Here is a 12,098-nt window from a genome sequence, read left to right as displayed (position 1 = left end):
CAGAGTGTGTCTGCCTCAGCTGCCTCCAGGTGCTGCCCCAAAATAACATACACAGGACAGAAAATGTGACAAAAAATAGTTGTGTTTGTCCAGCACCACCTCAGTCCCTGGCCAGAGGAGCCTCAACATTTTGATGCTTTTGGCATAAGCATGGTGTCACTTATGCTACTGTTGGCTACAGAGGGAAGTCTACCAATAGATAAATACAATAGATATGGGCTGGAGAGCTCAGAGGTGCTTTGATGAGACTCAATTCCTACTGCAAAACAACAGTGCCCCTAACTGCTCCCCATGAGTGTGAACATGTTTCCCAGTGTTCTTAACCTTTCCCAGAAAAGCTGAAGTTAAAGCTTTGCACCCCAGATACAGAATTGTTCACCACAGAAACAACACTTCTGCCTCACAAGCTCCATAAACAGCAGTTCACTAGAGGCAGCAAGAAGTGAGTGGTAAAATAAATTTTTGACCAGCTCTATCTTTCTTCAGCATTAACTTCATCATCACTGATAGACAAGATAACCAAACACCTTTGGTGTGACCCAATATGACCTGCTTTTATGTGTCACTGTAGCCCTCAATTCTCTTAAATTCCTTAATTCTCATAAATCTCAGGACCATTCACCATTTCATGATCCCCTTTGACTGCTATTTTCCTCTCAGCAACCTGAAAAGTGAAGGAAAAGAATGCCAGTCCTGCCACACAGAGAGAAGTTTGCTGAGACCACTAACACACCTCTTCCATAAGGATGACGAAGGTGGCATTGTGTCCCTGCTCCATGACCAGCTTCCCATCAGCGGTGAGGATGTGCAATCCCCGCGGTGCTTTCCCAGGGCATTTCTCCATCTTGGCCATGTACTTCTCTCGCAAGCCATCTGTGCAGTTGTTAGACACAATCCTTCGGTACCTGGGGAACAGTAACAAAAAGACATTGGGCTCAGACAGTGGGCAGAAAAGTTCCTTTGTTTGGTTTTTGCTTTGTCTCTCCACATTAATGCATGTGTTTTTTCAAAAGCTAACTGCCTGCATGATCCCGTCACTGGAAGGAAGAATCAAAGAAACCCAACACTTTATTAAATGGGTGAAAGCCAAGCCAATCACAATCCAACCTTCAGAGATTCTCCGCAGCATCACTGGCAAGAGACACATTGTGGAGGTGAATTACTCTGCCCTGCTAAAAGGCAGAGAATTCCTCCAACTCCCCAACACCTGCAGGATTGCATCCTGCATCCCAGCTTTTTAATTATGCCTTTTATTAGGTTTTGTCTGCCTCTATTGGGCTAGAGGGCACTTGAAAAATATGCCAAGGGCTTTGCCCAGTTCGGTTTTAAAATGATTTGAGGTATGGGTTTTTCTCTTGGCTCTTCTTGGAAGAGGTTGGCTAAAGAGCAAGACAATTGGCTATTCCCAGTGTTGTTGAGGGGGGTTAACGCTTTCTACCAATTTCACACCAACCTCAACTATTTTCTTGCTGCTCTCTGTCAAGAAGGCTACAAGCAGTCATAGTGGCCAGGGCTCCTGTAATTATATCCCATATTTAAAGCAACTTTTCAGCTGAAAAGGGGTCTCTGAAGTCAAATGCCTCCAGACTCCCAGCAGCCTCACTTCATCCAGCCACCTGCACCAACCAGCCAGGAACAGGGCTGGTTCCTGCAATAACCATTGAGCAGGCAGGACACATGACCCAGAATCAGCCCTACAAAATCCGCAGGGTCTGCCCTGTCCTAGAAGGAACATTGCAATTTTGCACCAGCCAGTGAAACCCAAGTCTCACAGTATTTCCTGCATGAGCATTTGCAAAGTGATGCTGCCATAATAAACCAACACTCGACATCTGTTGTGGGTTAGATCAGGAGAAATCAGCACATGAAGCTTGTCTGAAATGCAAGGCATTGTATGTACAAAGTGAAAATGGCAGAGGAAAAAAACATAAAAGAGGATAGAAATTGCTCATTTGAGCCTTCCTAGAAGCTGATATAAATAGGAGCTGTAAGATAGTAAGAAGCTCAATAAAATACAGGGTGAAATACCTCAAACCTATCCTTTTAAATGTTCAGCTGTCTCTCAGATAGACCTTTTTGATTTGTGTTTTAATTTTGCAACAAAGGGGAGCTCCAAGTCTAGGCTCCAGGGATCACACATCACTTGATAGCATTGCAGTATCTACATGTCACTTATGTTAACGTGCTTCTCCCTGTCTCTGAGGAACAAGGCAATGTTCCATACAAATGCTGCTGCAAACATCACCTCATGAATAAGACTGAAAAAGAGGATAATGGGATGCAAAGAAAAAAAAGAACCATCCAAGTTCTCTTGTCTACTGTAGTCACCAAAACCAGACAGATTGCAAGATGCACTTACCTGTGGAGGGCTGTGAGCTCTTGGCAAAAGAGCCCCCTGCACTCCCTTGGAGAGATGCCTGAGGGCCAAAAGAATCTCCCCAGAGATAAGCAACCTTCCTCAGGGTTAGGGTGACAAAGTGAACCACCCCCAGCATGCCTTGTTTCTGTACCCCGTCGGCTAATTGGTTTCTACCCCACCCCCTGCCTATCCCATAAAAAGCCCCTGTTTCTGCCCCTGACTATGGAGCCTTTGTCCCCGGTCTTTCCTTCACAGGGGCTGCTGGACAATAAAAGCTGCCCCTGTGGAATAGCCAAACGAGGCTCCTCTCTCTGTCCTGGTGTTTGCCTTGGGTGATTTCACAAAGAGCTGATTCACAAGAGCTGATATTACTTGCAGACTTGTAGCAGAGAAGTTGCTACACTTGCTGGAATCACCTGCAGCCCAGGGAGGTCTGCCACCGCCCCTGGCAGAGCTGTTCTTCGCAGGACGCTCTCTCTAGGAAGGTCACAGCACACCAGTGCTGACCAGCATGAGACTCCCTGTGATACTTACCCAGTGCTGTTCCAGTAGTTCTGACCAATGTTGCAATCCTTGGACAGGGAGGACGGGCTGAACCAGAAGGCTGGGATACACTGGTTGTTGCTGTGCCTCTCATATCCATAGTCACTGTGGAGACAAGTCACAAGTCGATCAGTGCACCCTCCACTAAATTTAGCTCAGAGTTTTAGGTGATGTCCCCAAAGCAGGTGTGTATTGGTGGTTCTCTGCTGGGATGGCACAGCATCATGGATTGGGCTCATCCAGAGACTAAGTGCTGGACTAGTCTGAGAGGCAGGAACACAATTCACTGAAGGCATTTGATCCCTGACAACACCAGAACTACCAACCTTGCAGAGCACTGTGCTTCATTTGGCAACAAAACATGACTGAGATTCAGAACGAATATTGTATCATTCACTTCTTTTCCTACTAATCTCTAACTTAAATTTCACTTTTTGGGTTCTTTTGGTTTGTTTGCTTTTTGCAGTCTTTGCTTTTAGAACAAGCCAGACTAATTCTAAGTCTAATGTCACTTTTTCCCGACAGTGGCTAGGAATATAAAACACTAGGAGCACGTCCTGAACAACTAGCCACAGTAGGTATATTTACGTATGTTAATGGGCTCCCTGCTCCCTGAGCTGTGACTTGCCCAAGAGAAAAAAACAGCTGATGTTTTTCCAACACCAACTAAAACACAGCCAGCTTTGCAGTCTAAGGATTACATGGTATTGTGTCACACAGTGAAGGCAATCCAGGGTATTGATGCTTCCTTGGACCACCTAAGAGTGGAAGTGTACACAACCACATCCAAAACCTCTTTCTACAGCTGCCTTTGTGTGCCAATAGAATGATGAAGCAATAGGATTAACCCAAAGCTTTCCATAAGTTTTAATAGGCTCTGGATCAGGTTCCTATGCATAGTCTTTATTGACAGGCTGGATTCAAAGGACAAATAAAGAGATTCTGGAGTTTTGCCTGCAGCAAGTTAACAAATGCCAACACGCTAAACCTCTGTGAAAACACAGACGCTACAGAAGACACAGTCTTGAAAGCATTCTGTGCTCTTTAGGACACTCTGAGTTTTATCCTTCCCCTGTTCAGAGCCTGAACTACCAATAGAAAGTCTCTAGGAAGAGCTTTGGTGAGACAAAATTGTGCTATGTCCCCAATGACCCAGGCTGTTACTGTTCTTTTTTTGGAGGGCAAAAATTCTGTAAGCTACTTTAAATGGTTTGGAGATTCCCTAATGCTCTTTCCCTCAACATTCAATTTAATCATTCTCAGTGGGTCCAACCTGCACAATTGAAAATGCCTGGCAGGGACTTTGTAATTAAAAATATTCAGGAGGAGCTGTACTTTGCCTGAAAGAAGAAAAGAGCTGCATAAATATTTAATAAAATTAAAGACAACATTGCTGTGTGCCCTCAAGGTTCTGTGCTTGTTCATTAACTTCTGGTAAATGTATATTAAAACCTCACACGCTGCCCACCTTCCTTCTCATAAGCCCCAGGGTTTGCATAAGTTAAGGAAATAATCAAGTCCAGCTGCTGTGCTGTCTTTCTCAGGAAAGCTATCTTGACAGAGTAAATAAAGAAGCAGGAGGAGGGAAAAGAAAGCTCAGCGAGCTCTTTAATAACACTTATGAGATCCTTCTGCCATTCTCTCTGTTAGAGAAAGGCCAGGATTTGCTTCTGCAAGGGTTGGCAGGGGTCACCCCTGATCCTGACTCAGGAGGATTTGTTGAACTGGGGCATAATCATGACTTATGCCCCTAGATTTTAGATCAGCCTCATATCTAACTGCAGGGAACAGCGCTGCAGCTGTGAGGCAGACAGGGGCAAGGGCACTGTGACCAAATGAGAGGGAGCACAGCCCTCACAGCGTGTGCTGAAGGGCTCCTGCAGTCATTTGTCCTATCCCCTATGCCTAGCTCTCGAAGGCAAGTGTCATCACAGCAAGCAGCACAGGGTGCTCCAAACCCAGAACCAGCTCCAAACCTCCTTATTGGGGAAGCAGAGGGACCATCTGCTGGGACTTGCTGGTCACCATACTCACCCAGTCCTGGCTGCTGACCTTCCTCCTTTCCCTGACACACCACAAGACCTGCTCAGTTCAACCCAAGGGACAGACTAGTCAGTCCTTTCAAGAACAACTGGCAACTGTGAGCCCAGCCAGAAGAGAGTGGACATCTTTCCTTGAAAAGGAACCATTTTTCTTGAAAGAGCATCAAGTGAAAGTAGGAGCTGTCCTTTCACCTGTCCTGTCCACCTTTTAGTCAGCAGAAAAAAAGGCACTTTGAAGCACCTCCCCTTCTCATACTGACATCCCAAAGAAGGCAGATGAACCTGGAATATATTCTGGAATAACCTGTGTCTTGCCACTGACTAAGCAAATGTCTCATCCTTTAGAAGTCACAGAGCAGATGAGTCCACACTTCCTCTCTGAAAATCACTTTTAAAATAATCAAGCTTGGTGCTGCACTTCCAGCACTGCCAGTATTTTCCTCAAATGTACTGTCCCACATATTCTTCCAGTCAGCCCTGCTGAGTAACATCAAAATTCACCAGAGAGTTTTCTTCTGATTCTCCATCACCAGCTATAACAATTTTGCAAGCTAACATTCTGTTGGCAGTGCAGGGTCCGAAACAAAAGCCAGCTTGTTGTCCTCTAATTGCATTTCCTGTGCAGGACTGACAAGGTTAACAGCAATATTCTCTCATGTTAGTGGGAAAGTTAAGCAAAAATGACACTGAATGCATGCGAGGAACCCGTCAAGTGATTGAAAAGGTGCGTTCTGATGCAGACCCTTTTCCCAAGGCAGAACAGCACTTAAGACCAATCCAGCTACCACAGTTTTCTACTTCCAGCTTGGAAAAGACAAGCTTCACTGTGTAAATATAAAGCTGGTGAGGTAAAAGATAGTGTAAGGAAAAAAAAAAAACCCAAAATAAAATCCACGAGCATCTCTGGAGACTGGTGCTGGATTCACCCCAGAGGCCTATGCCAATGCCAAGGGCAGATACTGCAAGGCAAGATAGCTTGTCCTGCAAGCTCCCATCATGAGAACAAAGGGGAAAGATCTCATGAGTCAAGAGTCTCAGATGTAATCTTGGCACTAGGAACAAATTAAACACCCATACAGATAAGATGAGACTCTCTTGTTCTATATCCGTGACTGTCTTAAAGACAAACTACTATGATATTCAAGAAAATATTTTGGTCTGTATTTTTTCTTGAATTTGCTGCATTTCAGTATGTCCATGCTCTAGAACAGAACCATGAGTCTCATCTGGCCTAAGTCCAAATAAATGTACAGCTCTCATGCCTCACACGTGTTCAGAAAGCATTAGAAGGTAAGTGAAGTTTTCAGGAATAACACCAGTACCAAGTCAGACACTGATCCTGATAACCTACTATAAAGATTAAAATGTTTTCTCAGCTGATCAGCTTGCAGGGTATTTTGAATTCCATTTAAATGACATTCTGATCATTTAAGCTCAAACATTACAGATATTGACAGTCTTAAACCTTAGAAATATTGCTTATCACAGATGCCATGTAGGAATTCCTTGTACAGAGATCCTGACTTATGCATTCTCCCATCTCCAATCTCTGATTGTCAAGCAATAGCAAGCAGTGTCTCATTTTTTCCCTGCTTTATTTTTAAACTGCTTTCAAAGTGACCTTAAAGCAATTTGAAAATTATGGTCCCATTAAGTTAGAAACACCAATATTTATGCAAAACAAGTAGTTATATCTGACAAGGATGGGCTGTACAGTCATGTCACAGAAGCCCTTTCAGAAATTTCTCAATAAAACATTGTTAAAAAGCAACAAATTGTTCCCAGCAATTCAAGAGAATAATGATAAAAATGATGTTTTGCTGACTTGTTCCCTAGGTAGTCAATGACCTTGGGAGTGAGGACAGAGAAATTCCCTCTTTCCTCTGAAAGGAATATGTTTTGGACCAGAGAAGTCCTGGCTGTCACTATTCTGGAATGACAGACAAAAAATATCAATCAGTACTTGCAATTATTTTGCTTTTGAATTTCAGGCTTGGATTTCTCCTGGAGATTAACAAATGTTTCCTGCAGATGAAGGGGAAGCCTCCCTCACTCAGCAGGCTTGGGGATCACATCTCTGCTATATGGTATGATCACAGCCACAAAGCTGCACGAGACCCAGTTCCTCTACAAGGTTTTCTGTCTGGGTAGTATTTTGGGACAAAAATACAGCCCCTGCACAAAGTCCCCAGAGTCACATACTCACCACTCAAAGTCTCCTTGGCCACAGACACACGGTTCAGACACCACAGTTTGGGAATAGTCCCGACCTAGGGAACACTGGGCTCCAGGCTTGCGTTTTTTATAGATCTTCCTCTCTCCCATGACACAAGGCTCCCCCTTCATTAGCCAAGGAACAAGAGGAGAAACACAGTTGTAGTGGCAGCTGGGTCTTAAATGGAGCACTTTTTCAAAAGACACAAAAGGCAATGAAAACAAGCATTTACCACTGGGAGGGTGGGAATTAGTGTCCAGCTCTCTTTTGTGGCTTTGCAAAATCAAAAGTCTCCTTGGGAGGACTCATGAGCACAGTGTGTTCAGCATTGAGTTGGGATGCTAATGACAATGTGCCCAAAATGCCTGGATGCCCAAGCTATCACACCCACTTATGCCATGTTTCAGAAGGCATCCACCAATATCTAGTCCTACAAATTCTCCTGAAAAGACAATGTGGGTGTACGACAGTGTTTCTTCCATATGTCAGACAGAATCTTCTGCAGAAGCAAGTGTCCAGGCCTGAGTCCCAGGGCAGGGGACAAAATCCAGGTGTGGAACACAGAACTGAACTCCCTTGCTATTTCTGTGATATAGCTGGCTTTGTTATAGACAATTCTGATGGCATACTTCACTGGGTTCTTTGAATGCAAAGGTTTCCAAGAACACTACTGGGAGTAGCTAATCTAAAAGAAACATTTGGTATTTAGGTGAGTTGCTATAAACAGAATTTTCTATGATGCAGAAATAATTTGTCTGCATAGAAGTAAGAAAAACAACAATAACTAATTGAAATACTTCTCTTTCCCATTAACAGTGATTCCCAAGATTACTGAATGGTACACATATTTCATCTCTTTTCTTTCATTTAAATTATTTCCATTTTTTCAATTCTACGACTTCAATTATCTTATCTTTGCCAAATTAATGTTCATTTCTCATTCATGGATTTCATTCAGGAATGTCACAATGGTTCTGGCTCTAGTTCTGCTGCCCAGCAGGGTGTGGGACATCATTTGGGTAGCCAGCAACCCATAAGTAATCTGCAGAGGTTACTGACCTCTCAGTTATAGTCGCTTCAGGACCTAAATATATCCAGCACAAAAATAAGCCACTCTATCAAAAGCAAAGCATGCATCCTTGAGTAGAAATGAAATAATTTGGTTTTCTCAGGTGTCTTTTATTCAAGAGCTTTTCAGATTCACAGGTTTTACAGATATTCAAGAGTTTTACAGATACCTGCAGGACTTGCAGAATGAATAAATGTTTTTATTTTCATTTTTGAGTGGGGGGAAATAAGAGGCAAACTGAAACAAAATTATTTTCATGAGTCACTGACAGAGCTATAAAGAATTCACTGTCATCTACGATTCAATCATAAGGTGTGGTTTTACACTGGCCTAAGCATCGAGGCCAAAAAGATCCAGCTGGTGCAATGGACTATTTTCATAAAAATAGAAGGTAATCTCCTGAACTTGCCCATAGATGCCTGGCTCCATGTTTATTCATGCACATTCTTCAAGGGATGCAAAAAAATCCGTATGGTTTGCTGTGAAGAACAACTACATTCTGGCAACACAGAGTAGGGGAAAAGGAACCCCCATCAACGCCCTCCTACAGAGCGGGAATACCTGATTGTGCAGATGCCAGGTTTGGTAGTCATCCTTGGTACACCTGCGGCTGAAGAGAGACTTGTAATCCACCTTGACCAGCTGCCACTCAGAACGGAGACTGAAGTGCCCAAAAACTCTGAGCATGGGAGACAAAACCAAAGAAAGAACCAGAGTCAGCCAGACTCATACTTCCATTAAGCAAATAATGTCTCACGAATCTCAGCTGCAGAAACTGATACAGTCTTGGAGCTTAATGCCAGAAAATGGTATTCAGTCATGAATAATAATTTCCTGTTCTTACAACATCCCAGGACTGTTTAGCCTTTCCTGACACCTCATACACAGCCTGTGTTGCAAGGTCTTCCCCTGACCCTAGCACCCAGCAAAATGGAACCCAAATCTAATCACCCTTATTGTGAGGTTTAGAGGGCAGAGAATTTTTTTGTCATTATTCCAAGTCTTTCACTAATCTACATTTTTACCCAAGCCACTTATGAGATTTTACTTTGTTTGTTTTAATTATTCCAGACTAACAAAGAAGGTGGGAGAAAGACAAGACTTACAAATTTTCCTGTGAAATCAAAAGAGAAGCAGAAGATAAGACTTCCACACACTAAGCGTAATTCAGATCCTGCTGTGTCCCCAGTGCGCTGCCATCCCTTAGTTCATCTCAGCTTACACTGTAGTCATACAGGGCTTTGTAATCATTGTTGGCTTTGCTCTCCCCCCACTCCTTCTGTAGTCTGCACCAAAATTGCTCTGCATTGTGCTGTTCTCCATGAAACAACAACCACACAGGAATCAGTCATGCTCTCCCCTGGAAAGCTCTCATCTCATGGGGATCAGGGAGAGAAAGGTGGGTGGGGGATATCTGAGAGTCTGAAGTGGTGGGTTTGCTGTGGACACCTGTCTATATCCAAGTTCTGCCTCACAGAGAAGCTCCATGAAGTTGACAAGTGGGAAGGATACGATACAAAAAGAACCTGTGCCAAATGCTGTCGTGAACAAGTGGCTCAGGTTAGAAGTGAGCAAGTGGGGAAGGACTTGTCTGGTAGAATGGATTTATTAGGTAGATTGTTTCTGGCTCTCCAGAACAATTCTTAGTGTTGTCCTAATTGCGGGGTATTAGTGATAGGAAACACCACAGCATGCAGGCCAAGCTACAGGAGAAGCTGCAGTTCCTGTTCCTCAGCACAGAAGGCACATCCTGGACCAAGATAAACCCATGGAAACCAAAGCAGTATGGGGTGCCAGAGCACTCGGTGGGAGCAGGAGGGAGAAGGGAGGAATGGGAACGAGCATGGTGGGGGGATGCAGAAAGCCTCCAAAACTGTACTCAATAGGAATTCTAACTGCAGTTCCCCTCCTCACTTTTCCTTGGCACTGGGTACATCCCATCAGCTCTTACGTTACAACTGCTTTCAGCACATAAAATCTTGTTTGTGCTGCATGAAACATCAGTCCCTGCAAAGCAGCAATGCAGCAGGCAGAAATCATTTAGTCCAGCAGATTTATGCCAGTGTAGGATTTGACCTGGGTGCTTATTACACGGAAAACACAGCAAAAAGAAGAGAGAACATGATTAAACACAAACATCGGCCTAAACCCAGAAGACGACAGGGTTGGAGAAATCCAACACTTTGGCAAATCAATGCGTCTAAAAGGAAAATCTTGCTCCTCAGATTGTCCCTTAGCTAACTGTCCATCAGGAGAGCAAAAGGTTTCTTTGTGTTTTACAAAAATCACCAGAATTACTTGATTTTTAAATGTATTTTAAAAAACTTTAAAAAATTCCTTCTGAGACTGAAGTTCTTCCATGATAATTAATGAGAAAGACCCAAGGTTTTCTAGGCAGAAAGCGACATATTAGCATTCCAAAAGCACAGAACATTAGATACTCTTTAATTAAATGATTTCAAAGAAGATCTTTGTGTATAATTGCTATAATTTAGATGGAAACAATACTACACAAAATGCAATTAGAGGAGTGTGAACAGAGAGGGATGTTTTCCTCTGCACAGCAGAAATGGTTCTCAGTCACCTGATTCCTAAAGCAGTACTTCCCTATCCCACCCTCCCCTTTCTAATAAAAAGCTCCTTAAGGCTAACCAATTACCATGGAAGAAACTTCAGAGATAAGAGCTGCAGAGAAGCTAACAAGCACCTGCACCCTGGGAGCACTGCTCACCAGTACCAAATGCCACTTACAGCATGCCTTCATTGGCCAACACCATGGAGGTCACACTACAGTTCAAGATGACTTTGTTGTGCATTTAAAAATTTTATTGGTTTCTATAAGCAAACACAAGGAATGGAGAAGAGTGCTATGTGATCTGTGGGGTTCCAAGGGTCTCTCAAGCAGCTTTTCTTGGAAAGTGATAAAAACCTTCATTGTTCCTGAAATTAAAAACAAGCAAAACAATAACAGGACACAAACCCTAACTGAACAAAACCAGGCACTGCAGCTGAACCCTGCTTTCAGAGTTTCTTGTTGAGTTTTGTCAACTAAATCACTGGTTGTTTTTACACAGTGGACAAGGTGCATGCATATGACCCCTCACATTATATCTCTTTTGAGGTGGTCAGGTCCAATAGAGGGTTGGGCAGACAGCAAAGAGCTGCAACATTTTAAAAATCATAGTGGTCCAGCTATCAATAAGTGCTTGACACTAAATACTCCAGTTCCTACATATCAGTTTCTGTATCAAGTGCAAAGAGACAAACAAGCCCCAAAGAAAGAGATGCAAAAAGAGGTTGGTGGGACCTTATTTTTCCCTACTCAACTGGTGAGTCCTCACACCGCTTTGAAAATACCATCTCATTCAACATACCCAATCCCATGTGCCTTCATTTCTCATTTACTTTGTCTGGTCACTAAATAAGGGAGGTGTATTTTTTTAATAAACATAGCTAAACTATCAAGATAATACAGGGAGGAAGGAAATAAAGTGCTATAAAATTTGCCTCAATAATTTTGTCTACCATGGTCTAACTGAAAGCTCTTAATTGCTTGTTGCAAGGATAGAAAACAAGAGAGCTGGGGTTTCAAGGTCCAGCTTTGAGAAGCCAACAAAGAAGGTATATTTTGATTTTTCCATATGAGAAGTCTGATCTGGGAGTCCTCGAGAAGCACTAAATACAAGAGCCTAGATGGTATTTAGATAGAGTCAGTTTTCTGACTAAGCTCAATTTAACAAATGTTCTCCAACCTAAGACATAGAATGGCAATTTACTGGCTTTAGACTGCATAGATTTTGTTCTATCCCTCTCAGTAAGCAGTTACAACTTCACATAAAATCTTAGCTAATAGCACAGCATCTTCTCAAC

At 43.0% G+C, this 12,098-nt stretch overlaps 1 protein-coding gene across 1 annotated transcript in view; it reads right to left on the bottom strand.

Moving 5' to 3' along the window:
- Positions 1–12,098, bottom strand: part of SORCS3 (sortilin related VPS10 domain containing receptor 3) — a gene marked incomplete at its 5' end in the record, with an annotated part of 274,330 nt that overhangs the window by 27,824 nt on the left and 234,408 nt on the right. The window contains 4 exons of the mRNA XM_082285707.1: positions 734–905; positions 2,894–3,007; positions 7,151–7,284; positions 8,790–8,907. Of these exons, the coding sequence (XP_082141833.1) occupies positions 734–905; positions 2,894–3,007; positions 7,151–7,284; positions 8,790–8,907 (538 nt within the window). The remainder of the gene's footprint in view (positions 1–733; positions 906–2,893; positions 3,008–7,150; positions 7,285–8,789; positions 8,908–12,098) is intronic.

Source organism: Coloeus monedula (assembly GCF_965178545.1).
Source record: "Coloeus monedula genome assembly, chromosome: 8".
Classification (NCBI taxonomy): Eukaryota; Metazoa; Chordata; class Aves; order Passeriformes; family Corvidae; genus Coloeus; species Coloeus monedula.
Note: the sequence above shows the minus strand (reverse complement) of the source record. Positions and strands in the feature narration are given on the sequence as shown.